Source organism: Pseudorasbora parva, chromosome 2 (genome assembly GCF_024679245.1).
Source record: "Pseudorasbora parva isolate DD20220531a chromosome 2, ASM2467924v1, whole genome shotgun sequence".
Lineage (NCBI taxonomy): Eukaryota > Metazoa > Chordata > Actinopteri > Cypriniformes > Gobionidae > Pseudorasbora > Pseudorasbora parva.
This window is the reverse complement of record NC_090173.1, coordinates 51747095-51770457: the sequence shown is the minus strand read 5'-3', so window position 1 is coordinate 51770457 and position 23363 is coordinate 51747095. Positions and strand designations below refer to the sequence as shown.

Sequence of the window (23363 nt, the reverse complement as noted above, 5' to 3'; positions counted from 1 at the left end):
ACCCTCAAGCAGTTGCGCTTCTAAGCATGCATACTGTGAGTAAAACTTATGCGTGGATATCGTCGCACGCAGGAGGTGAACTGGTAAGTCCCCCTTGTGAGGGAAACATTTATTCTTTTTTTTTGACAAATATTTTTATTGGAGGATCAAAGAAGTAACACTTTACAGGAGGTAAAACAGTTCTCCAGTTTCATTTTATCTTAAACAACAAGAACACCCCCCCCCCACACACACACACACACCCACACATACAAACACAAAAATAAATAATAAAATAAAAAATGTGTTAATTAAATAAAAATATATATAAATTATATTTAACCACATTCTAGGATAACAACTTTTCTCTTTCTTTTCTCTTCTACCCCTTACAAAAGAGTTCTATACAAAATTTCTACAAAAGAGTTGACTAAAAAGCAGTTGGTTGGTCAGGCTCTAAATGTACATTTTCACAATTGTTAAACATGCTACTCAGTTCCCACCTCATGAAGGTAGTTGATCACTGATTTGATTAAACCCATAAAAATAATACTAATGATAATAATAATAGTAATAATAATAATAATAATAATAATAATAATAATAATAATAATAATGAAGAAGAAAAGAAAGAAAAGAGAGGGGGGAAAAAGAAGGAAAAAAGGACGAAAAAAAATAGAATATAGAATAAAAAGTCTCATACTTCAGGCAGTACTTTAAGATTCTCAAAATATGTCACAAAGGGCTGCCATTTTAAGTAAAATTTCTGGACTGACCCTTTCAACGTAAATTTAACCTTTTCTAGTTTAAGAAAAGACAAAACATCCCTTAACCATTAGGCCGCTGCTGGTGGGGTAGCGGATGTCCAAAATAATAGGATTCTACGACGAGCAAGAAGTGATGTAAAAGCGACGATGTCTGATTGGTCTCGGGTTAGCTCTCATTTGAGATACCAAATATTGCAATCAGGGGACAGGGCTTAATCTGAATGTGTATGACTTCAGACAAAGTTTGAAAAACAGATGACCAGTATTCTGCCCTACAAAGGCAAAAAACCTTAACTCACTGGAGTGTGGAACTGAGAAAAATGACTTTAAAGATTTGTTGTTGTCCAGCCAAATTAGTTATAGGTAGGACACTGGAAGTCTGGCATTTAGATGTTTTAGTAATGACAATTATCTACATACACTTTTTTTTTTTTACTCAAACTTGACTTTTGACCCCTATTTTGAAGTTATGGCACTCTGCCTTTGTATTGTCTGCAAAAAATGTGGAGTCATGCCAAGGCAAAAGGCAGTAACTTCCATATTATCAATATTTGGTTGCTGATCACCATTTGCAAAATCAATATAGTAACACCTTTATAAAATCTAATGATCATGGCATTTATTTTGGATGATTTACAATTAATTATAGCCATCTTCTTATTATTAAGGACACAATACCTCTAGTAAAGAGTATCTTCATTGGTGTGCAGCAAAACTTACAGGTTGATAGGTGACACTGAATTATATGAACAAGATAAGATTATTTCTAATGAGTAAACATTTGCATATATAATGCAAAGATATAAAAAATAGAACAAATAAAAAATCTTGTAAAAATGCATGGGATTGGAATAAGATAAATAGCAAATAGTGCCGCTGGTCAATCAAGGGTTAAGTTTGGCTATCATGCTCTAATGACAGCGCTGACTGGATCGGATTGCCCATTCATAGGCTAAACAGAGTAATTATTTATTGCAATATGTTTTTAATGTGTTTATCTAGTAAAAAAAAAGATACAATAGGCTACATACACTGTAAAAAAAAGGCAAATTTTGAACTTTTGCAGTACAATCGACTTGGATGTTTAAGTTATTTCAACTTAAACGATGTTAAACTGACTTTAAAAAATGAGTTACATCTTGTATAACTAATAAAAACAAGTTTAACATTGCTTAACTTATTTTGATAAAACAATGTAAAAACATATGTTGTCATAACTTATTGAACATATAATTTTTTACAGTGTAGCTTATACTTTTACATCTTTGAATGAAAATCGCCTAGCCTAAAAGGACAACTTTTAGATTGATGTGAACGACAATTAGGAATAATTCTCAGAATGCTTGTGGATTAAACATCACCGATGACGTTCATTGCCATGGATTTTATCGGGTTTACAAGAAAAGGTAGGATATATGGATATAATTGCGAACTGTTACTACTGATTGTATGCGTGATCGCACGCTGTCACTGCATTCGAGTAGCCTACACACACTCGTGCAGTGGGCAGCCCCAGACTGCCTGACAGGGCGCTGAGAGAATATTCTGCATTATGAAAACATGTATGACAGTACACAGGCTACACTGTAACTTAAACGCGGCAAACTTTAATAGACAGTAAAACAAAGGCGGGACACCATAACTGCATGTCGGTACCGTAACTTAATTTAGACGCATGGCTAAACAAAGGCAGAGTACCGTAACTCAGTTTGAGCGTTCTAAAACAAAGGCAAAGAGCGGTAACTGCTGTTACGGTGTTCTGCCTTGGTTTCTCCTGGGCTTTTGGAAGTTACTGTTAAGACAATCCATAATTTTCTCGAAAACACAACATAATTGACTAACGATATTTATCCACATGATAAAGGAGGTCTTGAATGTCCCAAAAATGTCAATAACTCATTTTCGACCAAAAACGAAGTTACAGCCTTTTGCCTTTGCACGGCAGTATTGATTTAGACGGGGGCACAACCAGAAAGTATGTGTTAAATCAGCTGGAGAAAGGGAGCATCTTTTACAACTCCCGTCCATTCCTGGATATATATCTGCTAACCTGGCTCTACTGAAATGAGCCCTATGCACTACTTTAAACTGAATAAGCCCCAAGCGTGCACAGGATGAAGATGAGTTAATCCTTTGTAGTGCATCCTCCCAGTGTCTGTCTGACAACTCAACCATCAACTCGTCTTCCCAACTGTTCTTAATTTTTGAAAGGTCATGATTTTCAAGAGACATTCGTTGAGAATATAACCGTGATATCAGTCCTTTTTTCGGACAGAGGAGGGTCATTTCCTCCCATGCTGCCTCAATAGGGAGGGCCGGGAAAGATGGGAAAAGTGCTTTAACACAATGGCGTATTTGGAGGTATCTAAAAAAGTTACTGCGTGAAAGATCATATTTCTGGCATATATTTTCAAAACTATCAAACCCTTCTTTACCGTACAAGCTTTTAAAACAGGAAATCTGCTTCCTGTCCCACTGAGTGAATGTTAAGTCAAGAGAGGAGGCTAGAAATAAATGATTCTTACAAATAGGGCCTAGGGGGAGGGAGAGGTGAATTTGTAATGATTTCGAAACTGGGCCCAGATTTTAAGGCTGGACAGTACTATGGGATTAGAGGTAAACCTGGACCACTTTGTGGGCAGGGAGGAGTATACCAAAGCAGGGAGGGATGATGAGTGGCAGGAATGCGCCTCAAGCGTACACCATTCGGTGTCTGGCATATGGAGCCGGAATAAAATTTTCTGCAGGTTAGCTGCCCAATAAAACTTGGGAGAGCTAGTCCCCCCACATCACGACCCCTCTGAAGTAGGCCTTTCTTCACTCTTGGAACTTTATTCTTCCAGATGAAGGAGGTAATGGATGAATTAACTGAATGGAAAAATGATTTTGTCAGGAATAACGGTAGACATTGAAACAAATACAGATACTTTGGGAGTACGTTCATCTTCACCGATTGTACCCTCCCTGCAATAGTCAGAGGCAGATTGCTCCACCTTTAAAAGTCAGCTTTCATTTGGTTAACTAGAGGTGTAAAATTAGCCCCCAGAAGAGAGGTAAAGGAATGCGTAATGTTTATTCCGAGATATCTAAACCCAGAGTGTGTTAAGTGGAAGGGGACTGCTTCTTGTTTAATTTGCATTGCCGAATCATTAATGGGGAAGCATTCACTTTTCTGATAATTAAGTTTGTAGCCAGAAAAAGAACCAAAATTGTTCGATAGTAATACAATTACGGGGATGTTGGTTTCTAGATTGCTTATATATATCAGGAGATCGTCTGCATACAGAGAGACGCGATGTTTCTCAGTTCCACGCCTGACCCCCCGTAACACAAACAACGACTTCAGTGCAAGTGAAAGAGGCTCAATTGCCACTGCAAATAGGAGAGGGGATAAAGGACATCCTTGACGTATCCCACGTGACAAGGGAAAAAATTTGGAATGGGATTGATTAGTTTGAATACATGCCTGTGGGGACGAATAGAGCAGACGAATCCATGCCAGAAATGTGTCACCGAACCCAAACCTTTCCAATACGGAGAACAAGTATTTCCACTCCACCCGGTCAAAGGCCTTCTCCGCGTCCAGAGAAATTACAGCTTCTGCAGTTGAAGAGGGACCGGGGGAGTAGATCACGTTAGCAAGCCGGCGAATATTTGAAAAAGAGTGACGACCCTTTAAAAAGCCAGTCTGGTCTTCAGAGATTACTTTAGGGAGAACGGATTCTAAACGGTGTGCCATCACCTTGGCTAAAATTTTGATATCAACATTTAGGAGGGAAATAGGGCGATACGAGCCACAGTTGGCAGGGTCCTTGTCCTTTTTGAGGAGTAGTGTAATCTTGGCTTGTGTGAGGGTTGGGGGCAAGTAACCGTTTCCCAATGATTCGTTAAATACTTCTAGCATAATAGGTGCAAGTTTATCTTTAAATTTCTTTAAAAATTCAGGGGGATACCTGTCAGGCCCTGGAGATTTCCCAGTTCGTATGTCTCCCATGGCTGCCATGATCTCTAACTGTGTGAGAGGCCGGTCTAACTCTCCCCTTTCTCTAGGCTCAATAGTAGGTAATTCTAAATTATCTAAGAAACTATTCATATTCGTAACATCTGATGGGAATTCAGACATGTAAAGTGTGGAGTAAAATGTAGCAAAAGTATTATTAATTTCCTTTGGGTTGGTGACTATGTTTTGATCCTGATCTCTCACTTGGGATATGACCCATGAAGCAGCCTGACGTTTCAGCTGGTGAGCCAGCAATCAACTAGCTTTTTCACCTTACTCATAGTAAGTGCTCCGGGTCCGCAATAATAAGTATTCAGCCTGGTTGGTAGATATAAGATTAAGCTTAGACTGTAAGACAGTCCGTTCTTTATATAATTCTGGGGAGGGGCTTTCAGAATATTTGCAGTCTAACTTAAAAACTAAATCCGTCAGGTCTTCTATTTGTTTGCGGCGTTCCCTATTGACATGTGCTACATAGGAGATAATTTGTCCTCTCAAGTACGCTTTTAAGGTTTCCCAAAGTAGGGAATATGATATACCTTCCTTCTTGTTTACTTCCAGAAAGGTATCTATATTAGTAGACACATGTTCGCAAAATTTCGCATTCGAAAGCAGAAGGGAATTAAGTCTCCAGAAGGATTGTTCTCTAACTTTCAAAGTGAAAGAAAGGTCTAAGATGAGTGGTGCATGATCTGAAATGATGATGGCCAAATATTCAACCGATTTCACTGCTGGGATGAAAGAGCTATCTATAAAAAAATAGTCTATTCTTGAGAAAGAATGGTGTACATGAGAAAAGAAAGAGAATTGTTTGGAGGTTGGATTTTGAAACCGCCATGGGTCTAGGCAGCCAATACGTCTCATAAAGTCTGAGAAGACTCTTGACATTGCAGATGGTGAGGTAGATTTAGGGCTAGATTTATCAAGCACTGGGTCAATTGTGCAATTAAGATCTCCTGCAAGGATCAATCTATGTGTATCTAAATTAGGGAGAGACGACAGAAGCTTGTTGGCAAATTCACTATCGTCCCAGTTAGGGGCATACACATTTACCAAAAGAACTGGTGTTTGAAATAGGAGGCCCGAGACGATGACATATCGACCATTGGGGTCTGCAAATTTTTGCATTAAGTGAGAATTAAATTCGTTTATTAATCAAAATTGCCACCCCTCGTGATCTACTATTGAATTTGGAATGGAAGATATGATTAACCCATGCTTTACGTAGTCTGGTGTGATCTTCTAACCGTAAATGCGTCTCCTGCAAAAACAAAACATCAGTTTTCAATTGTTTGAGATATGAAAAAATCCTAGTACGTTTCACAGGACCATTTAACCCCTTAACATTCCAGGACAGAAACCTAACAGCAGCTCCCCCTACTGGACGTGTACTGCCTGCATTATTTATCATAGAATACATCTAAAATGTATATGATTAGCCAGAACCACATAATGGAAGTGCATTTGTGATCATAAGTGATGTCGCCGCACACTGTGTGGGGTTGTGTGGGGGAAAAGTAAAACGGTAATACTAACAAACTAAAAATATGGTTTAACATAGCGGTGTGCATCATTAAAAGATAGTGTTGTGATGTAAATAAAATGTTCCCCAGTTCTCATTGAACTTAAGTTGGGATGGGAAGGGAAGAGAGAAAAAGAGAAGAAAAAAAGAGAGAGAACAAAGAAGGAGAGAACAACGAGCCAAAAACAAAAACAAAACAAAAAACACCCCAAACCTAGATTTTCTTCCCCAAACGAAGAAAATCGCAGGAATTCCTAGATGAAAAACTTCCAAGATATCCAGTATTATCTATAACTCCTATCCTAACCTGAGAGTGGCTCCTCTCTCAGTAAGTGATTTGTGTTCTACCTATATACAATTATCTATTTGGCTCACCTTGAGAAAACCGAAAACAGGGACCAAACTAAGTCAACAAATAAAATTGAAAATATAAAATATCCCTGGTTTGCATCTGAAAACCATATTAACGCAAGTATTACCATGTAGGCTTGAAGTTTACTAGAGAAAGAAAAGAGAGAGAAAAAGAAAAAGTATATCTAAAAATTATATATGCCTTATTTCTCATCTATGTTAGTCAAGCAAACAAAATAGTCCCAAAATCAATGTGTCTAAGCCGAAAGCCAGGCTCACTTTCACCTTCTCATAGGTAATCAACATTCCAGCAACCGGTAATTTAGTCTCTCCAATGAAGATCGTAAAACTCTCTGGCCTTCTCCGGAGTCTCGTGGAACAGCGTCTGTCCGTCATGGAGAACGCGGAGCCGGGTGGGATAGATAAAGGGGAAACTTGACATTTTTCTTGTACAGGAGGGATTTCACTTCTTTAAAGGTGGCTTGTTTCTTGCCAAGTTCCGCGCTGACATCCTCGTGGAAAAATACATTATGGCCCCTGAAGAACAGTTGCTCTCGTTTCCTCGTTATTATGCGGTGTTTGTTTTGGAAGGCGTGGAAGAGAACGAGAAATATCCTCGCCGTTTGGAGCTAGCGCCGGTGTCAGCGGTCGGCTTGGGTTCCACTCGGTGCGCGTGGGAGATAATGAGGGGGTGCGGAAAGAAATCTTTACCCAGGACTTTCTCGAAAAATTCAGTCATGAATTTGACTGTGTCCGGCCCTTCCATATGCTCCGGGATACCGACGACTCGCAGATTGGACCTACGGGAGCGATTTTCCAAATCCTCCACTTTGTTTTTCAGCCTCTCTTTCTCAGCTAGAAGTGCGGTGCATGTTGTTTCGATAGCCTCGATCCTGTCACTGTGGTCGTTTAGCCCTTCCTCCATGTCATGAATACGTTCTTCGTGGGAGTCAATAGACGATTTGACCAGCTCTAGGGATGCCGAAATTGGTGCCAGAGCCTCGCCGAGTACTTTTTTCAGGAGGGAGTCCGTTTGCTGTGCGAGATCGGACAGAAGCACCGTGTGTAACTTAGCAAGATCAGCAGGTAACTCCGAGCTTGGGGTAACGTTAGCTTGTGTAACGGTAACGCTAGCCATGTTGTCTTCATCATACCACATAATGGCAATTACTTGTGGTATCTTCGTCGATTTCAGTCGTTTTTTGCCCTCGGTCACGTCTTTTTGGTCTCATTTAGTTTTGCAAAGTTAAGATTTAATGTACAGGTAATAAATTCAAGGGGTGCCAAACTTTGTGTCGAAAAAGTAAGGTAGAAAATAAAAAGTTATTCAGGAGCCACTTCACACACGTCTGCTCGCTACATATTCGAACCGGAAGTCAAACATTTATTCTTGATGTTGAGTGAGACTTCATGCTCCCCGCCGAGGGTTTGGGGATCACGGTATCGTGGAGGACACCATAGGGCCCTGTAGTTCCCCTGGCCGGTGGCTAGAACGATTTTCTAAGTTGCCATTATGTGGTATGATTAGAGCTACCTTTGCTAGGAGAGAATAGCCGCCGTTGTATGTACAGCTGTGCGAACAGTTTTTGCATCTTCTCTATGTGATGAAGCAGTAATTGAGGCAACCGCTCATTCTTGCGGGAATGTGCTGTTGTTTTAGGCGAGTGTGCTCTCCTAGTCAAACAGGAAGCTCTTAGCCACCCCAGGGTAAAGCGGTTAGCGTTGCCCCTCGTGGAATTTCATAGATGGGAGAGTGAGTTCAGGCTGACGCACGAACTACAGATTTATGTCTAGCCTCGCAGTATTATTGAGGTTTTTTCGCTCCCCCGAGCCACGGATAATACTCTTATGCAGGCTGGCCCTCTCCAGGCCACCGCATCTGTTGGCCTAGGGTTTTTTGGGATGGGGGGCATTTGTTTCCAAAGAAGGAAAGTAGTTATGGCCCGAGGCCCTCTGTTTGAAATTTGCAGGGCTTTTTCTTTCGCTCTTACATTAGAATCGTCCGGCCAAGGCCCGCCCCTTCTCTGCATTTTGGGGTTTTTAGTAATGCAGGTTGGTGTGAAGCAGAATGAACAGCGACTTAGCCAGTGGTCGTGGGGCGGGGTTTGGCGTTCCACGCTTGTATGCGGATGGGCTAGTTTTGCGAAAACCCCGCTTTCCAGAGCTTGTTGTGGCCGCCACCTTCTGGCGGCCCCTGGCCCCATCCTGGAGGATGTTGGGCCAGTGGGTAGCATATTTGTGAATATTTTTTGGTCTGCTTGGGGCAGTCCTGGCAGTGGACTCTGAGCAGGAGGCCTCAGCAGGCCTCCTTGAGGATGAGTCGCGACATCGGGCCAATGTGCGCCTGGGAGGAATATCCCCGGCAATGTCAGCTTCAGCAGTGCCTCATCGACAAGCAGGCCCATCATGGCCTCCCTGGGGATGAGTCCCCAGGTGGTAACTGGATGTCTAGTTTCCAGAGGCTCTGTGTTTTAACAGACAGGGCTGGCCGACGGAAGCGCCCCGCATAGTGACGCCAGGTCAGACCTCCCTGGTGGCATTCGGTGAAGTTCTTCCTGAATAGTGACTGGCTGGGGCGACCTCGGGTCCCCTAGCCACATTCCCTTAAAGGAACCCTTTCTGTCGAACAGGTTGGTTAAAGGCCTTTGACCAGGCCTTTGAAGGTGCCCCAAGGCCATGGCTCGGGCTATGACCGGAATGCTGTCACTGACAGCCTAATGTGACCAGAGGGGGAGTGGATCAGGCATTTCAGTTGAATTTGCTTGTCCTGACAGTTGTCACTGCCAGTAGGCATGCACTCCCCTCGGCATGGCGGCGTGGGTATATCGTTCCCCGTAGCGTCAAGCTGACGCAACTCGAGTTCCCTTTCGAAAGGGAACGTCCCCGGTTACGACTGTAACCGTAGTTCCCTGAGAACAGGGAACGAGACGCTGCGTCACTTTGCCATGCCTCGGGGCCTGCCTGCGAACAGTCCCTTCAGACGAAGAAGCTGGTGTCATGTTTGCAATCTTGTTTGTCAAAATCACCACGGAAAAACAGGCTATTTTCAACATAACAGGAACTGTGAGGCAAACGTTGAGATCCTTAATATGTACGCCCCTAACATTTGCATGTCAGCCCATGTTCATTTTCAGGCGGAACTGCGCAGTGCGCAGCCGTCGAGAGTTTAGCAGATTAGCAAGCATCATGCGATGATAGCGAAAACGGCAGATCATCACAGATGTCATGTTGCTGTGCAGGACTTTTCATAGCCTTCACACAGATAAACAATGTAAACAGTCATGGTTGATGTTTATTTACAGTCGGCTACTGCAACAATTTAATTCAAAGTTGTTTGTTTGCTCGGCCCATTTCACCACACAGAGTTTTTCAAACCTGGGGCAATATAAGCAGGATTCGCTCAGCGTTTGATACTGAAGAAAGAGCCAATTTCAACCGTATTCCTGCAAGCAGTAAGTAGTGATTTTATCCACTTCTTGACTGGCGAACCCATTTCGGATTAAATTGAAAGTTTCTTAGTAAAATAACATTACGATAATATCCCCTTTGTTGTCTAGATTCAACGCAAGATGCTAGTATTGGAAACTCCAAGTAGCACACATAACCCTTACGAAACAAAAATATATTGCATAATATCATGTAATACATTAGGCAATATATTCACATATATGGGATTTAATATTTATATTCGCCAATATATTGCAATATATGAAATCGGCAATCATTTGTATATTTTGCAATATATTACAGGAATATATAATATATTGTATAATACCATCAATATAATATTCCATGTATTTACAATATATTATAATATATTTTGAAGTATGTATTGGTAAATATATTTTCCTTTCATAAGGGAACAGTCAATTGATTAAATAAATATACATTTTTGAGAAGTGAAGTATGATTTTTTTGCAGCGGATGAGTAGTAATCATGACACTGACTATTGTGGCTTCTACATTACTTTATTTGGCTAAATAAATCGACTTTTAAATCAGTACTCTACTGTCAAACTATAACGTTACTGTACAAACAACATATTTACGCGCTACCCAGTTCGTGATTCAAAGTTGAGAAGCTATCATTGTAAAATCATTGCCATGACGGATGGTATAGATGTGTTAGCTGTCATTGAGCAGCAGTGCAGTGAAAAAGCCAATCAGAGCAGAACTCTGCATTAATATTCATGACTCTTCCAAATAAGGCAAAATCATAGGGACAATGTATAGTGTTGTAAATCGACCTGTAAAACTGTATCTGGACAATTTTTGCCCTTAAATAAGCCACATACCCTCTATTTAGATATTAGAGAACAATTTAACATATTGTTTCAAATCATTCTAGGGCACCTTTAAAGGTCCACTGAAGTGCCTTGAAACGCGCCGCATTATTCAATGTGTTGACGTGATTTCCCTTGAAACGGCTCCAGCTGTTAGCAGCTCCTCCCCTTTTTTGAAACAGCCAATAGCGTTTCGTTAATATACAGTTTGACTAGCGCGCAAGAGCGGACCTTCCTGTTTGGTAAAGCCAGTTTCCTTTAACACATCATAATCTCCTCCATATCGCTTTGAAATGCAGCATTCTGTGCAGAATTCAAATGGTCGATATGTTTGTTGTCTGCGGACTCGCGCATTTAATCCACGCTCGTGTCTGTAGTCTAACTTTAGACCAGAGCCGTTGGAGTGAGTGCGCTGCTGCTGCGGTGTGTGAAACTAATGTGAAAACAGACTTCATTCAAATGAAAGCATATTTACACTGAATGGTTTCCTATTACATATGTAGTGTCCTGTGTGCCTTTCACCACGTAGAAATTAGTGTTTAGTGTGTTAACAACTAACCAATTTCAGCTGCAGCTTCAGCAGTGTAAGGGGGCGGGCTTTAGATTCTAGAGAGCATTTTGATTGGACAGAAGATTTGACGAGAAAGACTGAACCTCTTCTGCTGCTTGAGGTGAGAACATAACTTATCATTTTCTGGGTCTTAAAGTCTGCGCTTGTGATATGTACTTATTTCATGTAAAAGCTAGCTCGCTCCGTCTGGGTGTATTTAAATCTGCTCTAAGTATGCGTTTGTCACGTATCTCACATGCGCACTTCAATAAGCCGACAGAAATGGGTAATGCGTTACATGCCATGCGAAATCGGGATAAAGAGAAAACTACCTGTCCCGACTAGGTAATGCTTAAGCCGTCTATGACCTTACTCCGATAAAAGGAAACCGGTAGCACGTTTAGATGACCATGTTCAATGTCGGCTAAGAACGTGCATGTAAGCACACCCATTGATCACAAGCCGCCCAATTTGGAGTTAACATCACTATGTCTCGTCATGGAATCGCTGAAGTTAGCCTAATAAGGTATGTGACTGACTCAAAAACAATTTCAAATGAGATCTGCACTCGTCACATGAAGGACATCAATCACGAGTTACAGCTGGCAACTCACTCTCCATCATATATAATTGTCTTTACTAAGTCTTTTTAACATTTTCTAAGCATCAGGCCATTGGCAACGTAATGACATCGCATCCACGTTGCTTCAGCGTCTAGTCATTTCAATTAAATTATAGGCTTATTATCTGTTCTTAAGCTATAGGTAAGGCACCCGTTTTAAAACTATAGGCGCAACCCGCAAAAATCAAACACATTTGAGTCTTGGAATGCTTGTCTTAGAGCTATAGTAGGCTACTATAACTATAGTATGCCTCATCTGCTAACCTTACTTGTGCTTCTGCTTTAGTGACACTTGCCTATGGATGTGCTAACAGCAGCTCATTTTCACAGGAGGTTGCTGTTTGTTTGGGGGGAATGGTTCAGCTCTTTAGTCAAAATCATGTGAGCATCCCCTAATGCTGTTGCTGTACCCTTACTCTCTGCTAAATTCATGGTCCTCGTGAATGCAGGAGACTCATCTATTAGAACCATACTAATTTAAGTATTTAATTGCCCCAACCCCCCCCCCTCTTGTTTTACCTCAAGAGGGTTGCCAGGTATTGTTTGTTTAGGGGGAATAGTTCAGCTCTCACAGCCGTAAACTGTGCGAGCTGTCCCTAATGCTGCTGTCCTCTGACTCTCTGCTATTTCATGGTGCTCATGAAAGTTCAGAGGACTCCCTGAACAGAGCCATACTGCCAAAACATTCATTCAGAATAATCAACTTGAATTGCAATTTATTAAAAAATTCCTAAATCATTCTTATTTGTTCTTGACTTAATAGACCTGACAGAAATTGAGCGTAACCGTCAGTTCTAGCAGGCTAGGTAGGCAAGACGCTGCTAACGTTATTTGGTCTCATCAGCTGAATCTGCTCAGCTGAGATGCATCAGTGCATCAGCTGTTCACACTCCAATCACTGCTAATGGCTATGATATAAACAGCGCGCATCTTCAAACAGATTCAGTTCGCTCCTAAACTGCTGTTGCTAGCTCTTTGCTGCCCACCACCTCCCCAGCTCCTCCATGTCGTCTATAACGTGGCATTTTACTTTGTCATCATTGCTGCTCTGTTCATAGGGGGAATAGTTCAGCTCTCACAGGCTAAACTGTGCGAGCGTTCCCTAATGCTGCTGCTGTCCTCTGACTCTCTGCTATTTCATGGTGCTCATGAAAGGTCAGAGGACTCCCTGAACAGAGCCATACCGCCAAAACATATATTCAGAATTATCAACTTGAATTGCAATTTATTCAAAAATTCTTAAATTATTCTTATTTGTTCTTGACTCAATAGACTTAACAGAAAAATCTTCAAAAAAGATCTTCAATATGACCATGAAAAAAGAAAATGATTTTTGAATAATAATAGAAAACTGGTTGCTTGATATTAGTAGGTTTGATTGGGCTGTCAAAATGAATGTGTTAATAGGATGTATGATTTTTTTTTTTTTTTTTACAAATCTGCATCAAGTTAAAATTAAAAATTAACTCAATAGCTAATCACAACATCGAATTAAAAATATAAAGGCTCTAAAAATACTACAAAATTGTGAACATAAATAATTCATAATCATGTAAATTATCTAAGTAATCTTAGATAATTTAATCCAGATATTTTAATCCATTCCGCAAGTTTGCTTGAAGAACCAAATTTGCCAGATATCAAACCGTTCTCATGAACAACTCGATAGTACACTAGCACACAGTCCAGCTAACGACATATTACAATTATGACAAGATTAGAGTCATAGCGATCACAAAATCACAAACTGTTCTCATGAACAACTCTATAGCACGAGCCGACAGTCCAGCTAAAGAAATATTACAATTATGACAAGATAGCGATCAAATTGTTCTCATGAACAACTCTATAGCACGAGCCGACAGTCCAACTAACGACATATTACAATTATGACTGGATAAGGGTTATATAGATCATGAAAAGAGTAAGCAAACATATTTTAGGAGTATAGTATCTTACTTGTCGGAGACATTGTGTGAGCTGATGCTTGAAGCACACAGTGAGGAGATTTAGATGCTCCATACGGTGTGGAAATGAACGGGTCTTTATCATCGCTGAAGTGAGCCACAATACGATCGCAACTGGACTAACAAGCGAACATGACACATGAGCATATTCAAGCAGCATATATTAGGCTAGTTCCCAGCTAATGTCCGTCATGTTTGACTCATGTGTTATGAATGATGACGTGCACAGAGCGAGAGCGAGAGCGAGCGCTCTTCGCACCATCAATAGTAGACCCTTACCTGCTGATTGGCTACAAGTTTGTTATTCCACTAGGCCCGTGTCCTTTTTCTAAAACGGCTTTGAAATAAGACTTACCCCACCTTTAAATCCTTAAATATTAAACTATAATTAATTTTCAGAGAATACTCTAGGTTTAAAGCTTGATTATTGTTTCATTGTGACTTCATTTAAGATGACGTAATTGAGATGAATTAATATTAAATAATCATGTCAGTGTTAGACTCACCAATCAAAGGTATTTTATCAGCAGTAGAGGGCAGTGTGTCATTAACAAGCAGCAGCATCACAGAAATAGACAGGAGCAAAGTCACTTTAAAGCTCAGCTTGTCTGATCCATTTGTGTCAATGAAGAAGGAGGTCAAATCCAGAACAAGGAAGAGAAATACCGGTACTATAATGTTGATGACATACAGTAGAGGTCTCCTTTTTATGGTGATCTGAGAGAGAGAGAGAGAGAGAGAGAGAGAGAGAGAGAGAGAGAGAGAGAGAGAGAGAGAGAGAGAGAGAGAGAGAGAGAGAGAGAGAGAGAGAGAGAGAAAGAGAGAATTGAATTTGAAAACACATTTTATTACAAACAAATCCAAAACATTAGTCTATTACATCATTTCTATATTTAAAACAAAAACATAAAAAAACACTCTTTATACTGCTATTCATAAATGACACCATAAAATACTTCTTTACTGCAACCAAATAGCAAAAATAAATTAATGTCCCTTCATGGACAGAACATAATACCTCTCCACTACATCATTTCATTTCAAACAATGACAAATCATTCATAGCTTTAAAAAAAAAATTTAAAATCTGTAATTATGCTCGACTTGATTACATTGGAAAACACCATCAAAACATCTTGTCCAGAAATGTTTTCAATCTTGTTTTTCCTACTCACAAAAATTGCCATTTTTGATTGGCCCAAAACAAAAATTAACAACTGACACACAAAAGCCTTTCTCTTTGCATATTTAAAACCACAAATAAACACTTGCATTGAGAATGTTTAATTAAAATCCTTAAAAAAACTCTACAACAATAAATAAATTTAAGTCATTTGGGAGTTTTGGTGCACCCTGCAACCAATGCCCGACCAAAATCGCTTCACTTTTGGCCCAATTAACCTTAGCTGAAGATATTTCTTCAAATTCATTTAAAATATTTACCACCGTATTAATGTCCGTTTGGTCACTTATTAAAACCACTACATCATCAGCATAAGCTGATATTGATACAGTTTTACCAGAAAAGGGTAAACTTAAACCTTTTATGTTTTCTCTAACCTTGCATAAAAGAGGTTCTATTGCAATTGAGTATAACATATCAGACAGAGGACAACCCTGTCTTATAACTCTTTCCACTTTAAAAGGAGCACATAAGCCACCGTTAACCTTAAGAATGCTTTCAATATCATTATATAAAACCTTATTTTTTCCCACAAAATCTTTAAAACCAAAAGCCTCTAGAGTTTTTAAGAGATATTGGTGTTCAACCCTATCGAAAGCCTTCTCCTGATCTAAGGAGATTAGGCCAACATCAAACTTTTTCATTTTTGTCAATTCAAAAATATCGCGGATAAACTATATATTATCATAAATAGACCTCTCCGGGATACAATATGTTTGGTTCGAGTGAATCACCTGCTCTAAAACCCCTGCAAGTCTAGCAAGGGCTTTAGAAAGTATCTTATAATCACCACACAACACTGACCCTGGTCTCCAGCAGTTCATTTCTGTGAGGTCTCCTTTTTTTGGTAGAAGGGTAAGGACAACTATTTTTAAAACTATCATTTAAAACCTCCAGCAAGTCTTCCCCCACCACAGACCAGAAAGCTTTAAAAAACTCAACCGGAAGACCATCTATACCAGGGGACTTCCCAAGTCCCATACTCTGGAGCTTGTTTTTCTAGCTCTTCCAAACATAACTCACCACTAAGGTCACCATTAGACTCAATAGAAACTTGAGGTAGTTTTCTAAAAAAAGATTTACTTATGGGTTTGTTCTTCTTTTAGCTCACTTTTATATAACTCTTTATAAAAACTAGAAATTATTTTCCGAATTCCATTAACATCACTCAACATTCTCCCAGAGTCAGATCGCAATGAATGGAAAAAAACTTTTTTGACCATTCTTTTTCTCCAGGCCAAAAAAAAAACTTAATAAACCTAATAAAACCTAATCAAAGCCCCTTTTGCTTTCGTCTCCAATAAATCATCCAGTTTGGACTTTTTCTCTGAAATACCTCTCATAATAGTCCATTGGCCATTAGATTCTAACTGCTTTTGCAATTGTACGATTTCCATTTCTAAAATTGTCATGGATCTTTCTATATTTGCAGTAACATTTTTTGTATACTGTTGACTTAACTGTTTGATTTGCGCTTTTTCATAATCCCACCACTGTTGAGCTAAAAGTTGACTCTGAGTCTCTAAAATCCTCCCAAAAATTTTATTTTTAAAAATATCTTTATCATTTAAAAGAGCATTATTAAAGTGCCAGTATGCACTCTTTGGTTTTACAAAGCTCAAAAAAAAAAAAAAAAAAAAAAACAGAACATTGAACCATTCAGTGGTCAGAGAAAGAAACTGGAAAAATACAGCAACTTCTAAAAACATTACTCTGATGACTATAACAATATAATCTGTCTAACCTTGCCAAAGACACAATCTTAACTCGAACGTGAGTCCATGTATATTGTCTACAATCCCAGTGAAAACTCCTCCATTAATCACTAAGTTCATGTGTGTTAAGTTGTATAAGCATTTTACGTGACAACATGTAAGGTTCAAGGTGATTTCTATCTATGTTTTTTTTTCAGTACAATTGAAATCACCACCAAGAATTAAAATATCATCACTATTACATTTTCGTAAAGCCAAGCATAAGGAGTCTAAAAAAACTATTCTATCTGTAGTTGCAGTATAGGAGCATATACACACATAAAAACAAACACTTGATTCTCAACAACAGTTCTAATTTTAAAATCCTCGCCTTTATAATCTCATCTACTTTGTGAGAAACAGGGATGAATTTTTTAGAGAAAAGAACAGCAACTCCGGCGCTAAGCGAGATATTATGACTAAAAACGAAAAGCCCATCCCATTCCATGGCCCAATTTACTTCATTTTGTACGTCACTATGGATCTCTTGAATTAGCACCACATCAAAATGTTTTTGTTTAACCAAATCGTAAATCTCTGCACTTTTTTTGCTACCCCTTGCACCATTCACATTTAGAGATGCAATATTGATGTTACTCATGCTTGATAATATAAACGACAAAAATAAGCCCCATACAAGCAGTACAGCAGGGACCATGGCATCCAAAATTTTAAACACCGTCATTACTGCCTACTTCCATACTAACTTTCCTCACATTTTTTTTCAATCGGTACAACTCCCTATCAGAAAAACCCCACATAGCAACATTGTGTCGGCCCATATCTGGCCCTCATCTGGCACACGTGGAATACGGATCTGGCCCACATGCTGTGATGAATGATGGCTCCTGTTTGCCAGATCTGGGCCACAAGCAGGCCATAACAATGCCACATGCCAGCCAAGAGCAAGGAAATAAACCAGAACTGGACCTTATCTGAGTCACAAAATCTGTGTATAATAAATATGGAGTCATTTCAGACTTAATAAGCCTGTTAACAAGCAGAATAACTGAAGGAAAGATGAGAACAGAAAAAGAGATGAGCAGAAACACAAAAACTACAACTGACTTCAGCCACAGCTTTAGATGAAATCAACTGAAGATAAGATAAGACATTAAATCTCTGAAGATCTCATCAGAGGATTAAACAACTCCACAAACAGCATTACCAGCTTCACACATTACTAACCAGACTGACTTTATTTCTGTCAGAGGACTACAGAAGCTCTTATTGAGAATTAACAGGGGTTTAACTCTAATGTGTTTCATTTGAAGTCACCATAACGGTGATCAGTGTTTCCATTAGTTGGGCTCTTTACTCTTATTATACATTTGTCTGTTTCTGGCTGCTGTGAAAGTGTGTTGGTAAAACACATCCACAGCAGCAAAAGAACCTTAAACAAACTGACATCTTGTGTCAATTAAACAAACAGATTTACTTGTATGTGGGCCAGATCTGGGCCGACACAATGTTGCTATGTGGGACACCCCTCGCTCCTTAAACTCCACGATCTTTCCACAAATAACTGCGCATTCGGGAAGTGATTTTCAGTGTTTACATTCCGCTTATTTTTTGTAGTTCTCAAAACCCATTTAATGTTTTGAACATCATAACCCTGAATACAACAATCTGACTGGGAATAAACACTACTGCAATCAGGTTAATCTTCATCACTTTCATCTTACTCTCCATTTGACAACTCACTTATACCTGCCTTTTTCACCATCTTTAAGCTACCATCACTTTTCATCTTTCTTTTCAAGGGCACTTTAAAAGACTGTGAATCCACTATTTCTGTGAGAGCTACATCAGAAACCACTTCAGATGATTTTATATCACATTCAGTCCTACTATTCTGCATTTTGTCTTCCACCACTACAGCCATGTCTTCCATTGGTTCTTCACACCCAGAAGGTCTAGACTCTACAGTTTCAGACACAGACACACTTATCACCAGCCACATCTACATCTGGCTCTTTTTCAGCAACCGTTGAATCATTCAAAGAGGCCCTAGGACCCTCCATTTCCACCAATGTTGCAGATGTCTGTGGTCTAACTCTTCATCTTTTTCACCATTATCTGGACATGTCCGCACCAAATGTCCTACCACACCCAAAACATCTCATTTTATCAGTAGTTGCATAAATCAAGTAATCAAAATCATCCATTTGAAAATTAAATGACACTTCAAGTTCAGCGTTATTCTTCAGTACCATTTATACATATCTCCTAAAGGAAACAACATGCTTCAGGAGTGGATTAATATTTCCAAGTGGAATCTTTTTTATTGGTGAAACCATTTTTCCATAACGAGACAGCATATTTACTAAAAACTTGTCCTTTACAAAAGGTGGCACATTTGACAAAGTCACTCTTTTAGACGGCATGGAAAGCGGAAGTACGACCGTAAAAGCACCATTTATCACTAAACCACGCTCCACTAATTCATTGGCTTTTTCCACAGAGATCATAAACATTACTATGGCATTATTCATTCTAGAAGCCGACAACACCGAATCATAACCTACCACTTCTCCTGCCGCTAAACAACACTCTTCTATACTCATCGTGGACGCAACTTTCACTCCATTGCGCCACGTGAGAGACTCTAAAACTCCTGAAACGCCGCCCGCCATATTTCCGCACCCCTGAAAACGGCACGCCGAACAAACACCTTTACTTTAAAAACTAAACTATATTAACTATTTTATTGTGAAGAAAAGAGATAGAAAAGTTTGAAAAACGCACTCACACTCGCTCTCACAGCCACACTCAACTCGCTCAACCACACCCACACATCCGCACGCGCAGAGAGAGAAAGAGAGAGAGAGAGAGAGAGAGAGAGAGAGAGAGAGAGAGAGAGAGAGAGAGAGAGAATTAAAACACTTCTATTTTATCCCAAGTTATGTATCATATATTCACAATAATCAAATGACTAAAAAACAAAAACTTTGTTTTGATGCAATCAAAAACCAGTTAATTTCAAATCTTATCCAAATAATTCCCCAAAAGCCTGATAAAACTCCACAGGTATACCAACTACCAATTTCCAGTAGATAATTGTATTCTGCAAGCTAAGGGCATCCTACATAGCAACATTGTGTCGGCCCAGATCTGGCCCTCATCTGGCACATGTGGAAAACTGATCTGGACCATATGCTGGGATGAATGATGGCCCTTGTTTGGCTCACTTCTGTTTGCCAGATCTGGGCCACAAGCAGGCCATATAGCAATCCCACATATCAGCCAAGAGCTGAGAAATAAACTAGAACTAGACTTTATCTGAGCCACAAAATCTGTGTCGATTACACATATGGGGTCTAGCCTAGAAATCTAGACGCACCCTAGCACCAGCAAATCTAATTTGCAGTGAGTGTCGTCTAACAATTCCTTTCTGTGGGACTGTGAACTGGAAATCCAAACTCTGGTTAGGCCAATCACATTGTGTATAGAGGCGGTGGGTGGGCTTAACATAATGATGGTTGAGTTGTTTGCTACTTTGAAAAACAAAGAAGCTGGCGAACAGTAGCCTGACAAGCCAGACCCACATCAAGATGTTTGGTCTGGAAACTCACCATTGACAGGGCTCAATCCGAGGAGCGGGATAAACGGTTGTCTTTAAAAACTCCCTCTGCACACGATAGGATAGCACTACAACCAACCAAAGCTTCACTCGTTGATAGATTAAACATTCCGCCGTATCCGGTCGGCAAAACTCCAAACACATCTTCCCTTTTTAAGAATTACTTTAGTGCCGTTCTTTGTTCTTTTCTCTGAGAAAAGCTTAACTCAAGTCTTCCAGAGTCGCGGTCAAAGCTGATTCGAAAGACCGCCGTTCGCCAGTTTCTGTGTTTACTAGAAGCACGCAAGCGCAACTCTGGCGTCATTATGTTAAGCCCCACCCACCGACTCTATACACAATGTGATAGGCCTGTCAAGAGCTTGGCGTTTACAGCTCAGAAGGGTATTGAGAGTTGCTAGACGACACTCACGGGCAGATTAGATTTGCTGCCGCTAGGGTGCGTCATTATGTTAGATTTCTAGGCTAGGCGAACAGCAGACTTTCGAAGGTGACGCACAGACTAGGGTGCGTCATTATGTTAGATTTCTAGGCTAGGCGAACAGCAGACTTTCGAATTGGCTTTTTCCACGAATCTGGAAGACTTGGAGTAAAGCTTTTCTTTGAGAAAAGGACAAAGAACGGCACTGAAGCCTTAAGAAGGGAAGATTTGGTCAGAGTTTTGCCGACCGGATACAACGAAAGTTTAATCTGTCAACTATCTCCGCTTCACCTTCTTCTTTGCTCTGGTTGGTTGTAGAGTGAATACAACCGTTTATCCTGCCCCCGGATTGAACCCTGTCAATGGTGAGTTTCCAGACCAAACATCTTGATGTGGGTCTGGCTTGTCAGGCTATATTGAGTCATTTCAGGCTTAATAAGACTTTTAACAAGCAGAATCACTGAAGAAAAGAAGAGAACTGAAAAAAAGACGAGCAGAAACACAAGAACTACAACTGACTTCAGGCACAGCTTTAGATGAAATCAACTGAAGATAAAAGAAGACATTAAATCTCTGAAGATCTCAGCAGAGGATTAAACAACTCCACAAACAGCATTATCAGCTTCACACATTACTAACCAGACTGACTTTATTTCTGTCAGACGACTACAGAAGCTCTTATTGAGAATTAACAGAGGTTTAGAAGTTATATAACTTATTATACATTTGTCTGTTGTGAAAGTGTGTTTGTAAAACACATTTGCAGTAGCAAAGAATGCATGCTCTGTACCTGATATATCAGTTGATCCATTTGAACCAAAATTAAAGGCAAAGTAGCTTTAGTGTAACTTATATTGAGGAGCTCCCACTCTCCCTGGACCTGATAGTTCTGCTTTGACATATAAATGATGTCACCTTGATCTGTCATTATGTCAATTTTAAGCTCCTGATCTGTGGGACATTACAGACATTACAATTATTTCATATTAAAATTCAAATAGTTTAGAAGATAAAAACATTCATTTCTGTCTGTTTGTCAAAATTGAGTCATTTGTTTCAGATTTACTTGTATATGTTGTAGACAGAAATGTTATATTGCAGTTTTGGGTGTCGAAGGGAAACTTGTAGAGATCCATCTTACAGGCCGTGGTCAGAGCAAAGAAGTCAGATGAAGCTGTAGAGCCGTTACTGAGCAACAGCACATTTGGAGACTCCTTTGTTCCAAACTCTGTCTTGATGCTAAATGGATAAAATACAAATGAACAATGATTACCAAAGCTAACAGATTTTTGATATAAGAAAGTTCTCCAACTATTCAGTGTTGATTCTGGAAAAGTAAAACATGTAACAAACATTGCACTTTTAATGGCATCAGCTGTGATTTAACACATGCCGCGATTGCAGTGCGTAACTGATCCACGGTTGTTTACAACAAACGCAACATCTGTTCATTATTTTTTTTTTTTTTCAAATCCATTATTTTTTTTTTGTTACTGAAGCATTGCAATACACACTTTCATTAGCCTAACTCTCAATACACTTCTGAGTTGTAAACACCAAACTCTGATCGAGCCAATCACATCGTGTATAGAGTTGGTGGGCGGGGCTTAACATAATGATGGCAGAGTTGCGCTTATGTGCTTCTAGTAAACACAGAAACTGGCGAACGGCGGCGGTCTTTCAAATCAGCTTTGACTGCGACTCTGGAAGACTTGGAGTTAAGCTTTTCTCTGAGAAAAGAACAAAGAACAAAGAAGAAAGCTTCACCTTCGTTGCTCTGGTTGGTTGTAGCGTATCCAATTACGTGCACACCGTGCAGAGGGAGTTTGAAAGACAACCATTTATCCCGTATGATGCTTGTTAATGCATTGTATTTATAACATTTTATAACATTATAACTATTACTTCTGTAGGATATCTGAATAGGCTAAATAAAATCAATGCCATAAAAATCACGATTGCTTGGGCAGGATCTCGCAGGAAAGTGAGTCGTTGTGTGAGGAAAGGGATTCGCCCTACGAGGAAAGTGATTCGCTGTATGAGGAAAGCGAGTCGCCTGCTGTGTGAGGAGAGTCAGTCGACCTTTGTGGAAGGTGATTCGCTGTGTGAGGAAAGTGAGTCGTCCGGTGAGGAAAGTGAGTTGCCTGCTGTGTGAGGAAAGTGAGTCCCCCTGTGAGAAAAGTGATTCGCTATGTGAGGAGAGTGAGTCGCCCTGTGTGGAAAGTGAGTCGCTGTGTGAGGAAAGTGAGTCGCCTGCTGTGTGAGGAGAGTGAGTCGCTGTGTGAGGAAAATGATTCGCTGTGTGAGGAAAATGATTCACCTGCTGCGTGAGGAGAGTCAGTCCCCCTGTGAGGAAAGTGATTCGCTATGTGAGGAGAGTGAGT

General features: G+C 39.9%; 1 protein-coding gene across 1 annotated transcript in view; it reads right to left on the bottom strand.

Moving 5' to 3' along the window:
- LOC137046778 (5-hydroxytryptamine receptor 3A-like) overlaps nucleotides 1–23363 on the bottom strand; it is a 57426-nt gene that overhangs the window by 6795 nt on the left and 27268 nt on the right. Inside the window, exons 5-7 of the mRNA XM_067424179.1 lie at nucleotides 22046–22218; nucleotides 21770–21930; nucleotides 14548–14758 (exon numbers count right to left, since the gene is read on the bottom strand). Coding sequence (XP_067280280.1) covers nucleotides 14548–14758; nucleotides 21770–21930; nucleotides 22046–22218 — 545 coding nt within the window. The remainder of the gene's footprint in view (nucleotides 1–14547; nucleotides 14759–21769; nucleotides 21931–22045; nucleotides 22219–23363) is intronic.